Source organism: Phyllostomus hastatus, unplaced genomic scaffold (genome assembly GCF_019186645.2).
Source record: "Phyllostomus hastatus isolate PE091 unplaced genomic scaffold, TTU_PhHast_1.1 phas_contig_1021, whole genome shotgun sequence".
NCBI classification, from domain to species: Eukaryota; Metazoa; Chordata; class Mammalia; order Chiroptera; family Phyllostomidae; genus Phyllostomus; species Phyllostomus hastatus.
In genome coordinates, this window is record NW_025333505.1 from 452,548 (window position 1) to 471,996 (window position 19,449).

At 56.5% G+C, this 19,449-nt stretch overlaps 1 protein-coding gene across 1 annotated transcript; it reads left to right on the forward strand.

Annotated features, from left to right (window-relative positions):
• Nucleotides 1-563: 563 nt before the first annotated feature.
• On the forward strand, nt 564-19,228 carry PDIA4 (protein disulfide isomerase family A member 4). Its single transcript, XM_045834038.1, has 10 exons — nt 564-904; nt 7,053-7,224; nt 9,177-9,382; nt 12,226-12,364; nt 12,683-12,888; nt 13,015-13,173; nt 14,459-14,610; nt 16,790-16,946; nt 17,193-17,426; nt 18,061-19,228. Exons 1-10 carry the CDS (start codon nt 817-819, stop codon nt 18,474-18,476), a joined length of 1,929 nt encoding a protein of 642 aa, XP_045689994.1. The 5' UTR covers nt 564-816; the 3' UTR covers nt 18,477-19,228.
• The last annotated feature ends 221 nt before the right edge of the window (nt 19,229-19,449 follow it).

Sequence of the window (19,449 nt, forward strand, 5' to 3'; positions counted from 1 at the left end):
TCTGATGGCATATTCATAGATGAAACCACGGAGAGAAGCTTCCCCAAATCCCAGTTCCGGATTCCCTCAACTGCATGCTCATCCCCTCTCCAAGCCCAGTATGTGTTGTAACCCAGGAAAGAAATGCTTTTATTTGCTTAAGGAGAAAAAAGAAAACAGGAAGCCCAAGAGTGGAGAGTCTCGGTCGCTTCTTATCAACAGACTGGTTCGGATCCCTCTCCCAAATCGATCCCAGCCTCTAGGGATCCCAGTGGGCCGAGCTGACAGCCCCTCTCTCCACCGCTCTTTTGAGGACACGTGTTCTTCCTGCCAAGCTCTGCCGCCTTGCACGAGCTCCGCCCTGCGCCGTTTTATAGGCCCCGCCCACCTCGCCGCCGGCCAATCGCAACAACGACCCCGCCTCTCTGGCTCTGGCTTGCCGCCTTTGTTCTCCCTCTCTCCCTCGTTCAGCCTGTGCGCTCCGGGAAAACCGAGTGGCAGCTGCTGATTGGTGGTCGCGGCACGGCCAATCAGAAGGGGGCACCTCACGTTAGGACTCGGAGCTTTAAACGCTCGAGTCGCGGGCGCGCGGGGGAGGCTGGGGAGGAGGGCGGTGCGACTGTGCACGGACGCGCAGCGAAGCTCACTCGGCTCGGGTCTCTGATCCGGCTGCGATTGGCCGGCCCTCGGCTTCCCTTGCCCCCAGCCAATCACCTGCGAGGACTTCCTGGGGGGGTTGCTTTGGGTCTCCTGCGTTTCGACCGCCAGACCAGACCCCCCCAGGTCCAGGTAGCTCAGCAGCCGCTGGCGACTGGAGGCAGCACTCGTACCGCGGTGATGAGGCCCGGGAAAGCTTGCCTGCTGGTCCTGCTCCTGGCGCTGACGCAGCTGCTGGCCGTGGCGAAGGCCGGGGAAGAGGACGGAGGTGAGCGGCTGGGCGGTGGGCCGGGCCTGCGGGCTGGAGAGCGCGGCGCGGCACCAGGGATGGGTGCGACCTGGGACCGGTGGGTTCCGCGCGGAGCCTCTCCGGGACTGATGCCGGCGCTAACTTGCTGGAGTTTAAGGGGCGGTGGCAGGTGGCCAGCATCGCATAGATTTCTGGAGAGCAGCACCGTGAAGGGGCCGGCGCTGCGGGGCCTCTTTGCAAGCCCCCTGCCACGGAGGCTTGGACCGGACGGGGTGCAAAGTGGCTTCTGTTCAATTGGCTCCTTCGTTCTGATTCTGCTCAGATTTTCCTGAGGTCCAGGTTCCCGAGGAGAAGAGTTAGGGAATTGTTTAAAATTTCCAGGAGAACGCGCCCAGGGAGTGTGAAGGAGACGGAGCCACTGATTTTCAAATAGAATTCATAGGAGGCTGGGGAGCCGCGGTCAACTAGCATTTTACTTTTTAAAAAATGTAGATTTGGAAATAAGTACCCCAAGGGTTCTGATCTGAGGGATAAAGGGATGGCTTGGTTTGCATCTTTTGAAATCCGAGGATACCAGTGCCTCAGGGAGCATTTATTGAGCACCTAGTACGTGCCAGTCACTGCTTCTGGGTTCCGGGAGTCTAGAATGAGGGGTGTAGTCGCTGCCCGAGAAGCGCCCGCCCTCGCACGAGCGTAGGGCTGCTACTAGTCATTGGTCCTGCACTCTGCTTTGAAATCAGCCAGCTCAGAACAAGTGGATAAGAGGACTTTGAGAATTAGAACGCGCAAGGCACGAAAAGAAAGCTACTCCTAGAGAACAGGGCATCCTGTTACTGGTTTCAGCTTTCCTCCTTGCTGGGCTTTCTCCTGATGACTAGTTTTTTTTCTTTTTTTCTCCCTAGTGAGTTTCCCTAGTGAGTTTGTTGCAATATAATAACACCCCTTTTCAAATATTAGTGAGTAGGAAAATGTGAACTTTATGCTCTTTCAAGCAGATTGAGTAACTTCTCTGGGGTCACTGAATCAAGAAGCTTTACCCAAAAAGAAAATGAAGTAAAAGCCAGTGCCTAGTGGAAAAAAATGCTTGCCTAAAGGGACTAGATAGAAGTGTGGCCTTACAAGTGTGACTTGGGACCTTTACCCAAATCATCAGATGCTTATTTAAACACAGAGTCCCAAAATATACAGAAGCAGAAGTGGCGGGGGTGGGGGTGTGTCGCTGGGGGCATTTTAAACAAGTTCTTCATGGTTCGTAGGTGGAATAAACTTCGGGAGGCGCATTTAAGTTTGAGGACCAGTGGGGATGGAGGACACTGTTTGGAATGTAGCTGAAAGTTAAAAACCACTTGGACATCAAGGGCTACTAATAACCAGCACGTTTATCATTTAGGTCACAGGTCACTGAAGCAGTGGGGGCCCTGGGAGGCAGTTGCCTCTGGGGTGAGCCCAGGAACTCTGGGTTGTCGTGGCCAAGGCAGGGTCTCCCACAGTCGTCCTCTGGGGTGGGGTGGCGCGGCGCTTCTAGCCTTTATCTGGACTCTCTCCCATCCTTTGGGCATCCCTGGCCCTTCCCTTTCGGTGCCTGCCGCGGATAAGACTTTTCCTGTGGATGTAGTCTGGGGCCGCGCTTTCCTCTGCCCCTGACGTTCCGAGTCCATAGGGCTTTCGGTTGTGCTTGTCTGCTTCCTACATTGTAGGTTCAGACAGCGCAGTAGTGCCTGGGCTCTAAATGTCCCCCAAGAATGTGGACACTAAACAGCGTCCGCTCTGATGACTTAGCCTCCGTTTGCAGGGCTCTCCTGTCGCAGATTAGAAGTTAGAAGATACTCTTTGGTGTCTTTCCAGCCACCAGAGTGAAGGAAAATATTTTGATGCCTGCTCTTATTTGGGATTGGTTTAGATTCTTTGAAAGTAAGTGGAAGGAAAATAGTTACCAGATTCTCTAATATACGTCCCCATCCCCCTTACCTGAGCTGCTTTGGCCTCATGCTGAGGAAGATGGTACCCTTCTGGAAGGTGCTGGAAAGGTATAGGTGTGTTTCTATCCAAGAACATCCAACTTTATTCTGTTTTCTGTTCCCACCTTTTTAAAAACATATATATTGTATTGATTATGCTATTACAGTTGTCCCGATTTTTCCCTTTGCCCTCCTCCACCCAGCACCCCCCTTCCCTCCAGCAGTCCCCCACTTAGTTCATGTCCATGGATGTCACATGTGAGTTCTTTGGCTTCTCCATTTCCTGTACTGTTCTCAAGGTCCCCCTGCCTATTCTGTACCTACTGATTTGTACTTAACCCTGCACCTTCTCCACCTTCTCCCCCATTCTCTCTCTTTCCTCTCCCAACTGGTAACCATTCGAATGATCGCCATATCTGTGATTGTATTCCTGTTCTGGTCGTTTGCTTAGTTTGTTTTTTAGATTCAGTTGTTGATAGTTGTGAATTTATCGCCACTTTAATGTTTATAGTTTTCATCTTTTTCTTAAATAAGTCTTTTTAACATTTCATAAAATAATGGCTTGGAGGTGATGAACTGCTTTAGCTTTACCTTATCTGGGAACTTTATCTGCCCTTCAATTCTGATTGATGTCTTTGCTGGGCAGAGTAATCTGGGTTGTAAGTCCTTGCTTTTCATCACTTTGAGTACTTCTCGCCAGTCCCTTCTGGCCTGCAGAGTTTCTTTTGAGAAATCAGCTGACAGTCTTATGGGACTCCTTTGTAGATAACAGTCTACTTCTCTCTTGCTGTTTTTAAGATTCTCTTTAACCTTTGGCATCTTAATTGTGACGTGTCTTGGTGTGGTCCTCTCTGTGTCCATCTTGTTTGGGACTCTGTGCTTCCTGGACTTGCATGGCTACTTCCTTCGCCAAGTTAGGGACGTTTTCTTTTATTATTTTTTCAAATAAGTTTTCAATTTCTTGTTCTTTCTCTTTTCCTTCTGAGACCCCTATGATTCGAATGTTGGTGTGCTTGAAGTTGTCCCAGGAGCTCCTTACACTGTCCTCGTTTGTTTGGATTCTTTTTTTCTTCTTGCTGTTCTGACTGAATGTTTTTTCTTTCTTACCTTCCAAATCATTGATTCAATTCTCATTTTCCTCCCCTCCACTGTTGATTCCCTGTAAATTTTTCTTTATTGCACTTAGTGTGACCTTCATGTCCTCCTGGGTCTTTTTTATGCTGTTGAAATACCTAATGAGTTTCTCGAGCATCCTTATAACCAGTGTTTTGAACGCTGCATCTTATAGATTGCTTATCTCCATTTTGTTGAGTTCTTATTCTGAAAGTTTGATCTCTCCTTTCATTTGGGTCACACGTCTTTGTCTCCTCCTTTTGGCAGCCTCCCTGTGTTTGTTGCTCTGTGTTAGGTAGATGTGCCTTGACCCCCTTTCTTAGCAGCATGGTCTAATGTAGAAAAACACAACCTAAGTTGGATGGGGCAGAGCCTTAGGTGATTGCCAGGGCGAGGCAGCCTGTCGCTGCAGCCTCAGGTGTGGACCTGCCGCTCTGTGGCTGTGAGGTGGGGGAGGGCTCTGAAAAGGAACAGTCGCTGCTCTCTGGCCTCTGTAGAGTTTTGTTTGGGAGGGTCCCGTCACCCTTGTGCCCCCATATGCCCCTGGCACCCTTCCAGCCGCTGCCCTGGTGCTGGAGCCCACAGCCTGTGAGTCCGAGTAAGTCCTGAGTCTGTTCCAGGCCCTTTAAGAGCAGACGTCCGAGAATCCCACAGCTTCTTCCACCGCTGCTCCACCCCCCACTGGTTTTTACAGCCAGAAGTTATGGGGACTTACCTTCCTGGCACTGGAACCCTGGGCTGCGTGGTCTGGTGTGGGGGTGGGATCCCTCATTCCCAAGATACCGCTCCTGGTTTTTATGTGAGACCAGCCCCTTCCAAGTCTCTGCCCCTCCTTCCTACCTGTCTAAATGAATGTGGCTTCTTAATTCTTTGGTTGTCAGACTTCCTAGAGAGCTCGATTTTCTGACAATTCTGGGCAATAGTTCTGTAGTGTAGTTGTAATTTTTGCTGTGGTCGTGCGAGGAGGCGAGCCGTGTTTACCTGTGCCTCCATCTTGACCGGAAGGCTAAGAACACCCAACTTTGAAAGGGAAGCCCCTTGAAGAATGGTCTCCCCACAAAAATGTGGGAGCTTCCTTTGCAGGGAAGTGTGGGTTTCTAGTAGGTAGGAATATAGAGCCAGCACTTTCTCAAACGGCAGAGGAATCGGTCCTTATGAAGAAATGAGCGGCCCTTAGCTCTGGCCCGTGGTAACTCGCGGATGCCCGTTTCATCAGGACAGCCCCCCCACCACCACTAGTGCTCACGGACCACGTCAGGCCGAGCGTGTGTAAAGGAGCTTTGCTCTTCCTTTTTGTAAAATTCTCCTTATCCCCGTGTGCTGGGTGGACTGCGAGGCCCCTCTCCCTCCCCTGGCTGAGTTCCCCATGCTTTCTGTCCCCCCTTTCTCCAGTCTTTCCATCGCCCTGCAAGCACATTGGATTCTGCAGGTAGATCCGACTGGGCAGAGCAGCCAGGCAGAGAGAGTGCACGTGTGTGCACGGCCCACGAGTCCCACCCAGCTGGCCGCAGCGGCCATCCAGCCCAAGTGAGCATCCAGATCCGGGCCAGGGTGGACAGCGCCTCCTAGGTGCCCCAGCTGGAGCAGGGACGCCCCCCCCCATCACACCGTCCAGCCCCCAGCTTTGTAGCCCTCAGGCAGGTCGTTTGGGTAGGACTTGCGAGTGAGGTTGTCTTCCCCAGCATCCCCCGTCCTGCCCATCTGGGAAGCCTTGTTCTTGGTGCTGCCCGATGACAGTGCTGGGGCCCTGGAGCCTCTGCAGGCCCGTCCAGCCCACAGGGTTCCTGCGTGGAGGAGGGGAGTGGTAGGGGGCCGGGGAAGGGGTGTTGGAGGGCTGCAGCCCTGAGTACAGGGGCTGGGCCGGGAGGAAGGCTGAGGGCAGGGCAGGGATCTGGTCCCAAGAAACACGGCACCTGCTTGGTTCGTTCCTCTCAGGTGGGTGGGTTTTCTCTGGGGGTGCAGAGCTGTTTCTCCCTCCCCCTGCAAAGGGATGCAAGAGTCAGGAAAAAGCAGTGAGGGGTTCAAAGAGCCATGGGTGAGGAAAGTGGCCGGAGGGGTGGGGGTTTCATTTGCTTTAGGTGACCTCTCTGCAGAGTGCTCAGTTTTAATGATAAGGAGCAAAGCTGCCCCCACCCCGACCCCCAGACCAGTTCCCTGGCCCCCCTGAGCTGCTGCAGGGCCAGCCCTGAAGTAGGTGGGGGGGGGGAGTGGTTGGGGGTGGGGCTGGGGCTGGTCCAGGGGTTCCGGGGTCCCCAGAGCAGGTTTTCATGCCCCGACCTCCCCCTCAGCCCCAGACTTGGTAACTGTCAGCCTCGCGTCATCCCCTGGGAAGCACCTCCAGACACGACTGATTGGCCCCTGGAAATGTTCTGGCTTCGGGTTAATGAAACCCTCGCACCAGCCGCCCCGGCTTCAGGGGCTCCTGAAGCCCTTGCCGGTGTGAGCAAAGCTGAGAAGGTCCTGGGGAATGAGAACCGCAGTCCCACGGTGCCTGGTGTCCGTAGTTCCGAAAAAAAATTTCACCTGGACCTTGATCGTGAGACGTGCTTGGATTCTCAGTTCTGGGAAGAGGGTTTGTTTGCTCCAGGCAGGAAGCGCGTCAGTGAAAGTGAACCTTACCCTGGAGCTCGGCCGGTGGGGACCACGCGGCGGGAGGTGTTTCTGAAGTGCGGAGCGGGGCTGAGCTGAGCCTGGTGACAGGGCGCGGCCTGGGAAGACCGCAGGGGGGCGCTGGGGGTTCTCGGGTCAGATCTCAGTGCAGAGCACATGGGGCTGACGCCGGGTTCTCTGTGTTCGGGCAGGAGGCCTGCAGGGCGGCGGGTGGGTGTGACCTGGGGGGGGCGCTCCCGGGGGGCACTTAGACTTTAAATTCTAGGTCTGGTTTTCAGACATTTCTTAACCGTGGCGCAGCCACCCAGTGCACAAACTTAGAGCAGAAGTTCCGGGGTGGCAAGTCTGGGCGTCACCACCGTGTCTGGTGGTGGCCCCCAGGGAGCACTCAGGACTTGTGACACGGTTTGCAGGGTTGAGGTTACAGGAACATTTTCGAGGAGAGTCAGCCAGTTTCCTAACCGGTCTGGGTGTTTTGCACTCAGATTCTAATAAAGAAGACGCCATTGAGGAGGAAGAAGAGGAGGAGGAAGATGATGAGGAGGAGGATGACTTGGAAGTTAAGGAAGAAAACGGAGTCTTGGTCCTAAACGACGCCAACTTCGATAACTTTGTGGCTGACAAAGACACGGTGCTGCTGGAGTTCTACGCCCCGTGGTGAGGACCTGCACCCCTGACCCCAGCAGGGCGGGGGTGGCCGGGCGCAGGGGCGTAGGCCCCAGGTGCAGGGCCGCCAGGACCTCAGCCAGTTTGCATCAAGCATCCTGTGAGCCAGCACTTACAGAAGCAGTCCCCGGTGATTTAAAATAGGAGCTTGTCCTCTGAGAGTGACAGCTGGGGAAGGGGGTGGCATTTCATGAGCTGTGGTGGTACGGAAACCTGCGTTGGTGACAGGTATCTGGCCCGTCTCAAGGCCACCCACCTCCCTCCTGCAGAGGTGGGGTGGCTGCCCTGATGCGTGTCCCCAGAGGCAGACGCCCTGCCCCCTCCCCTGTCTCCTACCCTCACACTGCAGTGCACGCTCTGGTGGCCACCCGTGTGCTCCTCCCGCCAGCTCTCCTCTGTGTCTCACAATCCCTTCTTTCCCCTTCCCCCACCCCCTGCTTCACTTTGGAGACATAGTAGTCAAAATATACATATGTATCTGGTGCTCGATGTTCAAGCATAGTATGCGGTGTTCTAAAGGAATTTTTTATTATTATTTTTAGAGAGAGGGGAAGGGAGGGAGAAAGAGAAGGAAAGAAACATCTGTGTGAGAGAGAATCATGGATCAGTTGCCTCTCCCACACGCCCTGACCAGGGACTGAATCCACAGCCTAGGCACGTGCCCTGACCGGAAATCGAACCACAACCTTTCAGTTTCTGTGCGAGGATGTCCAGCCCAAGATGGCGATGAATGTGGCCCAACACAAAACTGTCAATTTACTTAAACCCTTTTTTTGGTTTTGGGGTTTTTTGTTTGTTTGTTTGTTTTTTGTGTTTTATTTTTTGGGGTTTTTTTGCTCTACAGTTTTCATTAGTGTTTGTGTGTTTAATGTGTGGCCCAAGACAGCTCTTCTTCCAGTGTGACCCAGAGACGCCAAAAGGTTGGACACCCCTGGTACAAGAAAATGCCCAACCTACTGAGCCATACTGGCCAGGGCAAACTTAATTTTTTAAAAAATTTATTGAGGCGGTGGGGAGAGAGAGGGGGAGGGAAATACCGATTTGGCGTTCCACTTCATTTAGGCATTCATTGGTTGATTCTTGCATGTGCCCTGCCTGGGGATCCAACCCACAACCTTGGTGCATCGGACGGCGCTCTAACCCACTGAACCACCCAGCCAGGACAGTTCTCAAACTTTTTAGCCTTGGGATCCCTTAACACTTAAAATTTGTGGACCCCAAATAGCTTTCATGTGGATCATGTTTATCAGTACTTAGCACATTAGAAATTAAAACTGAGAAGTTTAAGAAGTACTTATTTTTGTGTAACAGTGACCCATCATCATCAGAATGTTGATGTCGCTGTGAGTCGTCGTAGCTTCTGGAAAACTCCACTGTACGCTTCTAAGAGAATGAGTGAAAAAGACAAAAAATGTTTGTTTGGAGTTTTTAAAAGATTTTGTTTATTTTTAGAGAAGGGAAGGGAGGGAGAAAGAGAGGGAGAGAAACAGCAATTTGTAGTTGCCTCTCACATACCCTCTACTGGGGACCTGGCCCGTAACCCAGACCTGTGCCCTGACTGGGAATCAAACCAGCGACCCTTTGGTTCACAGGCCAGCGTGAAATCCACTGAGCCACACCAGCCAGGACACACAAAAAAAGGTTTTGTCGAGTTTCACCTCACAGGCCCTTCGCAAGGGGTCTGTGGACTGAACCCTGAGAAACGTGTGGATGAGAAAACAAGGCTCAGAGACACTGAAAGAATGTGCCCAAACAGAGCGGGTCGAACCCAGGTCGAACCCAGACCTGTGTGACTTCCAGCCACCTGGGCCCCGCCCCCCGTCACGTCTGCTCTCAACTACAGACCTCGCCCGTCCCGATGCCCCGTTTTTGTGTGCGTGGCTGGAGTTAAGCCCCCACGGGCACCGTTAACCTGCTTTTCCTTCCCCAAACCTAACTCTTAGGTGCGGACACTGCAAGCAGTTTGCTCCAGAGTATGAAAAAATCGCCAGTACCTTGAAGGAGAATGACCCTCCCATCCCCGTCGCTAAGATTGATGCGACCTCAGAGTCGGCGCTGGCCAGCAGGTTTGACGTGAGCGGCTACCCCACCATCAAGATCCTCAAGAAGGGGCAGGCTGTCGACTACGAGGGCTCTAGGACCCAGGAAGGTGAGCGGTGCCTAGCTGCTGGAAGAGCCGGCCGGGCCTCACTCCCCCCGGGGAGGGAGTTTGGGTAATAGATAGGACTGGGAGTGACCTCTGGGGGGTCACCGGCTTCTGGGGATGCTCCTTGCTGGGATGGTCAAGGTGACGGAGATAAAAATAACCTTGTCTTTACATGGGAAGGGTATCTTACAAGAGGTGGAGCTTCTCGTTGGTGTTCTAGAGCTGCAATTTTTATTTTATTTTATTTTTAGAGGGGAAGGGAGGGAGAAAGAGAGGGAGAGAAACATTGATTGGTTGCCTGTAGCACACCCCCAAGTGGCGACCTGGCCTATAGCCCAGGCAAGTGCCCTGACTGGGAATCGAACCGGTGACCTTGTGGTTTGTAGGCTGGCACTCAATTCACCGAGCCACACTAGCCACAGCTAGAGCTGCAGTTTTCAACCAGTGTGCCACAGCACAGTCAGTACCTGACTGTTTAGTCAGGGGCACTGACCTGTTTTCCCTTAGACAGTCAAATTAAAAAATGACAACCGCCAACACAACAATAGTCACCCAGTGTGAATGAATCAAAATTACACCTTTTTTTGTTTGTTTGTTTTTTGGATCGGATTGGCAAAAAATATATACTTTTTGGTGTGCCGCAGAATTTCACTAGTGTAGGTGCCGTGGGACAAAAAAGGTTGAAAATTGATTCTCCAGAGCCATGGCTCTTGATGTGCAGCTGGCATCAGGGCAGAGTCGTGAAGACATCGCAGAGCCCCGTGCCCAGAGTCCCCTGCTCAGTAGTTCCCGGTCAGGCTCAGTCACTCGCATCTCTCCCAAGCGCCTGAGTGCTGAGGCTTCAGACCTGAACCCCACCTCGGGACCTGAGGTGTGGGGAGCCAGCCCAGTGGCTCTCTAAAGCCAGGCCTGGGGACCCTGCCTGCTCCCGCTAAGCACTGAGTCACTTTATTGCATGAACAAACAGATAAAATTGTGGTGTCCTTCCGGAAGAGCCTGTCTCTTCAAGTCACGTCTAAACAACTGCACTCCGTCCCCCTTCCCAGGGTGGCACAGCGGCGGTAGCACTGGGCAGGGTTTGCGCTCTCGGCCACGTGCTGGCCCTGGGTCCTGGGTCCTGGACCAGGGCCTTCCCCTCAAGTGGCGCAAGTCTGTCCTGAGACCCTTTGACACTGAGCCCGCCCGCCACTGTGGGGCGCTGGCACCCATTTATTTGTGCTTAGTTGCACACACCGCTTTGTCTGCCAATGAGAGCGCGTGTTTCGTGGGCCACTCCCCGCCCTGGCTGGTTATCTGGCTGCCTGGCAGGAAGGTGGCTGCTGCAGCAGGTTTGTCCTTGTGCTTCAGAGATACTTTGTGCACATCCACGCCGATGTGTCTGTGTGTGTGTGTGTCTATGTGTGTTTGCACAATTATTAGCATCTCTCTCTTTTTCTTTTAATTAGAGAAGGGAAAGGAGGGAGAGAGGGAAAGAAACATCAGTGCGTGTGCCTGTCTCGCTGGGGACCTGGCCCACAACCCAGGCATGTCCTCTGAGTGGGAATCGAACCAGCAACCCTTTGATTCCACGGCCAGCGCTCAATCCACTGAGCCACACCAGCCAGGGCTGTTAGCATATCTTCAATGCCATCTGTACCCTCTTGTTTTTACTTAACAAACGTGTCTTAGTCAGGTTGGTTTGCAAGGGACTCAATCTAAAAGTGGGCTGGCGCCCTGGCTGGCGTAGCTCAGTGGATTGAGCGCGGGCTGGGAACCAAAGTGGCCCAGGTTCGATTCCCAGCCGGGGTACATGCCTGGGTTGCAGGCCATAACCCCCAGCAACCGCACATTGATGTTTCTCTCTCTCTCTCTCTCTCTCTCTCTCTCTCTCTCCCTCCCTTCCCTCTCTAAAAATAAATAAATGAAATATTAAAAAAAATAAAAATAAGTAAATAAAAGTGGGCTGGCAATAGTGTGCTGTATTGCCAGAAAATAAATAGGCTCCTGTATTTGGAGTTGTGTGCTCAGTGTTTGACTAGAGGGGTGGTCCAGCTGGGGCTCTTGAGAGCAGTGTTTGCCAAGGGGGCTCCCTGGGCCCCAGCCCTGTGAGTGCGTTTTAATTAATGACCGGGCCTCCCTGTGGCGACAGACGCAGGCTCTGGGCGTGGACAGGGCAGGCGGTTCTTGCTGTGAGCGCACCTTCCGGTCTGAGAGTGTGTGCTGGGTGGCAGCGGCTCTCACGCGGTCCTTCGTGGACTCCACAGCCAAAAGAAAAGAAAAGGAAGTGTGAACAGTTTGCTTCCGCTGCTCCTGAGAACCGCTTGGAAGATGCTTGGTGAGAATATGCTCTGGGTCCCACTTCCGTCATTGACTTCATCTCTGGGGACCCAGGCCACATAGGGGCCCTTTTTCGTTTCCAGTCCTCACCCAAGGATATGTCTGGTGACTTGGAGAGAGGGGAAGGGAGAGAGAGAGAGACATCAGTGGTCTCCTTCTGTACATGCCCTGACTGGGAATCGAACCTGCAACCTTTCAGTATATGGGAAGACATTCCAGCTGCAAATGGGCCTCTTTCTAACGTGGCACCGATGCAGCCTGAGTGGTGTGGAAGCTGCCGCTCTCTTCATTTTTCTCAGCTTGTGCGTGTTTTATGATGCTACAATGCGCTAGTGCTGGATGCATACGTGTTAGGGGGGCGCCCCCCAAACGGTTAATCAGCACATGTGGTCAGAGCACGGACGAGACCTCCCGGGACTCGCGTGCAGTCAGCGCCATAGTCTGGGGAGGACGGAGCCTCGTTCGTCGGGCTGGTCTCGGGGTGTCGAGGGAGGGTCTGCCTGTGCTCAGTCTCATGGCGTCTCTTTCAGAAATTATTGCCAAGGTCAAAGAGGTCTCCCAGCCCAACTGGACGCCGCCCCCAGAAGTCACGCTTGTGCTGACCAAAGACAACTTCGATGAGGTGGTGAACGATGCAGACATCATCCTGGTGGAGTTTTATGCCCCATGGTGAGATGGTGTGGGTCTCGAGTCCCTCAGATGTGCGTTGGTTCCTGTATGGGGCACCCTGCTGGCACTGGGTGGGGTGGCAGAGGGGGCGGAGAGCCCGGTGGGTGCAGCGTTCCACCTTGCACAAAGGGCAGAGTGGGGCTGCTGAGTGGGGGGAGGCCATGCCGTGCTGGCTCTCGCGGGGGCCTGGCTTGGTGCCCTCAGCGGCAGACGTGCGGGGGTTGGCAGGGCCTCACCGGGTTGTTCGGAAACCCTGTGTCGCTGGGAGGCCGCATCCGGGCCGGGACAGGCCCCTGACAGAGCGGCTTCCCCGGGCAGGTGCGGGCACTGCAAGAAGCTGGCCCCGGAGTACGAGAAGGCCGCCAAGGAGCTGAGCAAGCGCTCTCCCCCAATCCCCCTGGCGAAGGTCGACGCCACCGCGGAAACGGACCTGGCCAAGAGGTTCGATGTCTCCGGCTACCCCACGCTGAAGATCTTCCGCAAGGGAAAGCCCTTCGAGTACAACGGCCCGAGGGAGAAATATGGTAGGGCCGCTGCCTTCCAGCTGGGGTGGGGGCCGGGGCGGGCCAGCGCCTCGGCTTGGGCAGGCGGGCGGCGGGCAGAGCGCCCCGGAGCCCCAGCCCCTGGTCAGGCCGATGCTCCGCCCCCAGGGATCGTGGACTACATGATCGAGCAGTCCGGGCCGCCCTCCAAGGAGGTTCCAGCCCTGAAGCAGGTCCAGGGGTTCCTGAAAGACGGAGACGATGTCATCATCATCGGGGTCTTCCAGGCGGAGAGTGACCCGGCCTACCAGCTGTACCAGGATGCCGGTGAGCCTGGCCCTCTGCGCTGGGGGGCACGCCGCCTGGGGGCCTGCTGCTTCTGCGTTATGGCTCTGGGCGTCGACCTTGGGGTGGCTCGATGCACCACCGTAGCACCTGTGGGGACAGGCTCTGTGTTCGCACGGGCCAGCGGCTGGAGGCTGGCTCCCTGTGGCCCTGAGGGAACACAGAGCTGGGAGGGCACAGTCGAGTTCACCCAAGTTCATTGTCGCTCTCCCTCGCCTGCCAGGATCCCCTTCCCAAAGCCAGCCCCCTCTGTAAGGGCGGCTCTTCACCGGAAGGGGGGGTTTGGTATCAGACCCGAGCATGTGGCCGGCCACAGGCAGGGCCTGATCGGCCCACTTCTTCTCCTGCCCACTGACGTGGTCCCGTCCACCTCGAAGGTTGCCACACCGAAGGGCAGGGGCGACACACCGGCCCTGCCTGGTCTGGTGGCTTTTTTGGAGCACGGCCGCACTCACTCGTTCACACGTGGTCCAGCCGATTCCACACGTGAGCACGCAGCCGAGTGTTTGTGGCCGTGTGGCCGCACAGCCTAGGGCGTTCACTGCCTGGCCCTTTCTAGAGCGAGAGTGCCCGTCGGGGCTTACCTCAGGAGGGTGGCAGGACTTAAATACAGCGTGTGCAGTAAAGGAGCCACACTCGGGGCCCTGCCACCTCGAGGAGGGGAGCCCCAGGCCCTGGGAGGGTGCTGCGTGGGGGCTAACTCGCCGTGCGCACACAGCAGGGGACACGCTCGCTGCCGCCTGGCAGCAGGCCGTCCGGGGTCGTGCGCTTTCCAGCGTCGGAGACGGCAGTCAGTCGGCCGGACACCTGATGGGTGAGCGCCAAGTGCACATTCAGTGTGATAAACATTTTTTACAGGTTGTGAGATACGGGTTTTAAGGTGTTAGGCCTGTACAAAGGTTTTTTTTTTTTTTTTAAATAGTTGATTTTAGAGAGCAAGGAAGGAAGAGAGGAGAGAGAGAAACATTGATTTATTGTACTTATTCATTCATTGGTTGATTGTTGTATGTGCGCCAACCTGGGATCGAACCCGCGACCTTGGCGTATCAGGATGGTGCTCTAACCAGCTGAGGCCCTCGGCTAGGGCAGGCCTGTACTCAGTTTTAAAACCCAGCATTTAAGCTCGAGGCGTTGTCCGCACGGGCCTCACGGTGGTCATCACACTGTTTTTTGGGCACTTGCTCTGGTCGGTGCGGGCCAGGAGTTAAATCTGGATCACTTAAGCAATGTAATAACTTGTGTATTTACCATTCTGTTCATTTTTCAGCTAACAACCTGAGAGAAGATTACAAATTCTACCACACTTTCAGCTCCGAAATAGCGAAGTTCTTGAAGGTCTCCCCTGGCAATCTGGTCATGATGCAGCCTGAGAAATTCCAGTCCAAATACGAAGCCGAGAGCACCTCGATGGACATCCAGGTGGGCCAGGGCGCTCGGCCTCCATGGGCCCTCGGAAGAGCCAGCCCCTGGGCGTCTGATTGGCAGGAGGACCGTGGTGGTGCCACTGCGTGGGGGGGTTTGCAAGTGGAGGTTTCCCTCCCCCACCAAGGCTCCGGTCCTGGGCCCAGCCCGCAGGGAGGCTCCTGGTCGGGGTTCAGGGGGCAGCGCTCCCACCCACAGGTGCAGGACCCTGGCCCCCGGGAGGGCTCCACTCCTCATACCTCTCTCGGCCTCCCTCAGGGGCCCCCCCACTCCGTGGGGCTGGCCTGGCTGGCCTGGGTCCTGCAGCGTGGCTGCTGCACTTGGCCTTTCCTTCCCCTCCCACCCCACTCTGAGCTGGAGAGGGAGCGCCCGGCTCAGTGTTCCGAGCGCTCAGGTGAGCAGATCCTCGGTGTGGAAGAGACTCGGGTGCGGAGAGGTGACTGCCTCCGCCAGGGCCCACAGCCAGTTAGTTAGAAGCAGCTGAGGAGAGAGGGTGCACGTGCCCCTTCCTGGGCCAGGCTGCCCCTCAGGCCCTGACCCGCAGGGCCCCCGGGGACCTGGAGGAAGTGGTGTGGTTGGGGTCCCCTGGTGTGTACCGCAGGGAGCCGCCATGCCACTTCTAGTCTGTCCTCATGACAGGGAGCAGGCAACCTTGGAGGCAGCCGACCTTGGAGGCAGCCCTGACCCGCCCAACACCCCAGCCCTCAGTGCCCTTGCTCCTTCCCCAAGTCTCCATCCAAAGAGGGGCCCCGGTGAGCCGGGTGGGCGGGGGTGGGGGGGCCTGTAGCTTCTGACAGATTCTTGAAGACGTAAGACGTCCTTGCCCTCAGAAAGGTTAGGACCCAGTCCGACGTAGTGTCACTGCCACTTGGCCTTTTCCCTTCCGCCTGCATTTTTAGACTTTAAACGGACTGGTGTTATTTATGCACGACCTCTGTTCCAGATGCCATATAAGGCCACTTTGCGAAAATTCACGCAATACAGTAACAAGCAGTGTTTGGAAAACGTGGGCTTAGACATCAGGGCAAAGGGCAGGCGAGGGCAGGACAGGTAACGTGAGGCGAGGTGAAAGGTCGGCGCCGTCCATCTGTGCGCAGACCCTGAGGCGTCTGGGTCAAGGCCCGAGGCAGTTAGTCTTGAGGTCACCCTCAGGTGACGCCCCAAGGCCCCCAGCTGCCCCCTCCCCTCCCACCCTCCCGGTGCCCTGGGGCCAGACCCCAGCTGCCTTGTCCCCTGCTCCGTCCTCAATGCCACAGGGCCACCTGCCTGACGTTCCCGGTCAGGTGGGGCCCGGGCTCTGTGTGGAGAGGGTGGTGTGCGCCCGCCACTTCAGCTGTGTGACCTGGTGGCCGTCCCCCCACCTCAGGGTGGCTGTGGTCCGGAGAGCCTGGCTCAAGTTTTTCCTTAGTGTGAGCCCTCGGGAGCCCCCGCGTCAGGGCACTCTGTACGCCCCTCGGGGCTGTCAGCTCTCCCGACAGCCTGGGCTCAGGGTCCCCAAGCGCCCAGCTGGTCCCAGGTGCTGCAGGAATGTCGGAGCTGGGCTTGCCTCCCGCTGATCCACCGCCCCTGGGAGCCGCCTGGGTGCCAGTCTAAGCCAGTCTCCACACAGCTCCATCTCCGGGGACGGTGACAGATCAGGCCGCCGCCCCAGCCTCGAAGCTCTGGCCCCACGCTCTTGTCGGAGACCGCACCACGCTCTGTGCTGTGGGCCGTCAACTCAGGCGTGTGGTTTCTCCCCTCACCAGCCGTGTGCACTTGGGCCTCCCCACACCTCTCCGCACTGCTGCGGTCCTGGCATCTCCGAAGCGTCCTGGTGGGACTGGGGAGGATGGGGGGGGGGCGGGGGGCGCACATGCTCAGTTCACCGTGGCAACAGCGGTCTTCTGGCAGCCGGGCCTTCCTCCCGCAGCTCCTGACCGCCGTCACAGCGAGCCCAGGTTCTGAGGACAGGGCCTGGGGCTCCTGCAGCGCCCGAGAGTCTCACCTGAGGTTCAGTGGAGGACTGGGTGGGGGCGGTGGCCAGAGACACGGCCCAGGGCTTCTCACTTCCGGTGGCCCCCTGTGCCCCATCCCGCCTTTATTGAGTGACAGTGACAGTGACAGCAGCAGGTGGGCGTGTTCGATGAGCCCCGTGTTTGTCAGCTGCTGCCGCTCACCTGTCCCGGCTGTTTTGCAGGGCTCCACGGAGGGCTCGGCCATCAAGGACTTCGTGCTGAAGCACACCTTGCCCCTGGTGGGTCACCGCAAGCCCTCCAACGAGGCCAAGCGGTACTCAAGGCGCCCCCTGGTGGTCGTGTACTACAGCGTGGACTTCAGCTTCGACTACAGAGCTGGTGAGGGGCCCTTGCGGGTTGGTGGCCGGCCGTGTGTTTTCTTTGTGGCTTCGGGGTCATTTTCCTTCTGTGCTCCAGGCAGGCAGGGCCTTCTGGCCCTCGGCATAGGCCTCTTGGGTGGGCTGAGCTTTTGACCAAGGTCCCCTGCTCACACAGGTGGGTTTTTCAGCCAGAGCCGTGTCAGAGTCTGAGGGACAGACTCTTAACCTCCGTCCCGGGGACTCACGGCCCTTCGTCCCGTTGCAGCCACGCAGTTCTGGCGGAGCAAAGTGCTGGAGGTGGCCAAGGACTTCCCCGAGTACACCTTTGCCGTGGCGGACGAGGACGACTTCGCCACAGAGGTGAAGGACCTGGGGCTCAGCGAGAGCGGCGAGGACGTCAACGCCGCTGTGCTGGACGAGGGCGGGCGCAGGTTCGCCATGGAGCCCGACGAGTTCGACTCGGACGCCCTCCGCGAGTTCGTCATGGCCTTCAAAAGAGGTGGGCTGTGGGGGGTGCCGCAGGGGTCCTGGCCGCAGCACTCGGCGCCTCTTCCATCCGATCGCTTGTTCCCAGCCTGATTCTGGAGCTTTCCCAGGGACCTCAGGGAGGGTGGAGATGGAGTGTCCCAGTTCTTCTGCTTGCTTTCTCTTTTCTTTCTTTTTCTCTTTTTCTTTGTAATAGAAAAAAGGGCAGGTGTGTTTTGGAAATGTCAAGAAGCCTTATTTTTAAAAAATTTGAAACAGGCTTCTGGTGTCTGTGGGACATTGTGTGCGTGTGGAGACCTGCTTTTAGGCATCACGCAGATGTCTCTGTCGGCCTGGGGGAGCCCCTGGCCCAGCGCCCACGTCTTGGGCAGACCCCTGGTTCCCTGCCTGCCGGACTGCACTGCTGGGCACCTCTCCCCACGAGGCTCTGCTGCCTGGGCACCAGCTCTCCCTGGAGCCCCCCGCACTGGGCATGTCCCTTGTGCAGCCTCACTGCACAGGCCTGGGGTGGGACCACCTGCGCCCTCTCTGGCCTTTGCAGCGGCTGGGAAAGTAGGGTTTGAGGAGACCAGGGAGCTGGGGGTGGGCTGTGGGAGGCAGAGCCTGCGGGGTCACTCACATCCCTCCCCTGCTCGCTTCCCCGGCAGGAAAACTGAAGCCGGTCATCAAATCCCAGCCGGTGCCCAAGAACAACAAGGGGCCGGTCAAGGTCGTGGTGGGGAAGACCTTCGACTCCATCGTGATGGACCCCAAGAAGGACGTCCTCATCGAGTTCTACGCGCCCTGGTGCGGGCACTGCAAGCAGCTGGAGCCCGTGTACACCGCCCTGGGCAAGAAGTACAAGGGCCACAAGAGCCTGGTCATCGCCAAGATGGACGCCACCGCCAACGACGTCACCAGCGACCGCTACAAAGTCGAGGGGTTCCCCACCATCTACTTTGCGCCCAGTGGGGACAAAAAGAACCCAATTAAGTTTGAGGACGGAAACAGAGACCTGGAGCACTTGAGCAAGTTTGTAGAGGAGCACGCCACGGCACCGAGCAGGACCAGGGAGGAGCTTTAGGCTCCGAGTCTGCGGACGGCGGGGGGGACCGGATGCGCCGTGGCCTCCGGCGGCCGGAGGCCAGCCAGCCGCTGGCCCCAGTCAGCGCAAGGGCTGTGTCTCGAGTTTTGTTTTTGTTACTGTTTTTTGTTTTAATTTTTTATACTCTGCTATTTCACCGCACACTCTGATACTGAATAGAAACGAATGAGTCGATAGATTAGCCCAGATTTTTACAGAGGATACTTCTATTTTTATCATTATTTGGGGTTTGATTTTTTTTTTACCTTCCACTTTCTTTAATATATTTCCTCAGAGCAGATAAGTTGAATCTCGTCCGTGTGAATGCTTCTCCTTAATTTAAAACTATGAAACCTTTTTGCCGAATCACACGCAGCCGCCCTTTGCTGTGTCCCTGTCCGAGGAGTGGCTGGTCGGGGTGCTGCGGCGCTCGTCTCTCCCCGTCACCCCGCACCCTGCCCGGGCCGTCGCTGCTGCCTGACTGCCAAGCCTCTGAGCCGTCCGCGCGGGCGCAGCGCCGGTGGGACCGGGTGTTGCCGTGCCTTTTCCACAGCCCTCGGGACGAGGGGCCTTCCCCAGGTCACCAGGACCCGAGGTGCAGCCTCACAGAGAGGCTGCCCACCTGCGGGCGCAGCCCCACCTCTTCAGCATGGACATGGCCGGAGGAGAGAGGACCCAGGGCACAGGAGGACACTCGGGGTGGAAGGTGGGGTTGGCCATTGTGATGGAATAAAGCAAATGTTGAAAGTTAAGCTCCGTGACGGTATCAGAGGCCCAGACCAGCACCCCCGCCCCGCCCCGCCCCCGTCCCTATCCGTGGCCTTGGTTGAGTGAAGATGGAGAACCCCAACCTAGGGGTGCAGGGGTGCAGAGCCAGGAGGACGAGAGGCGGCTGTGGGCTTCCCAGGTGGGGCTTTAGCAGGTACAAAGGGACAGGCGTCAAAGGGCAAGGTGAAGGAGGAGCCCCAGGTGG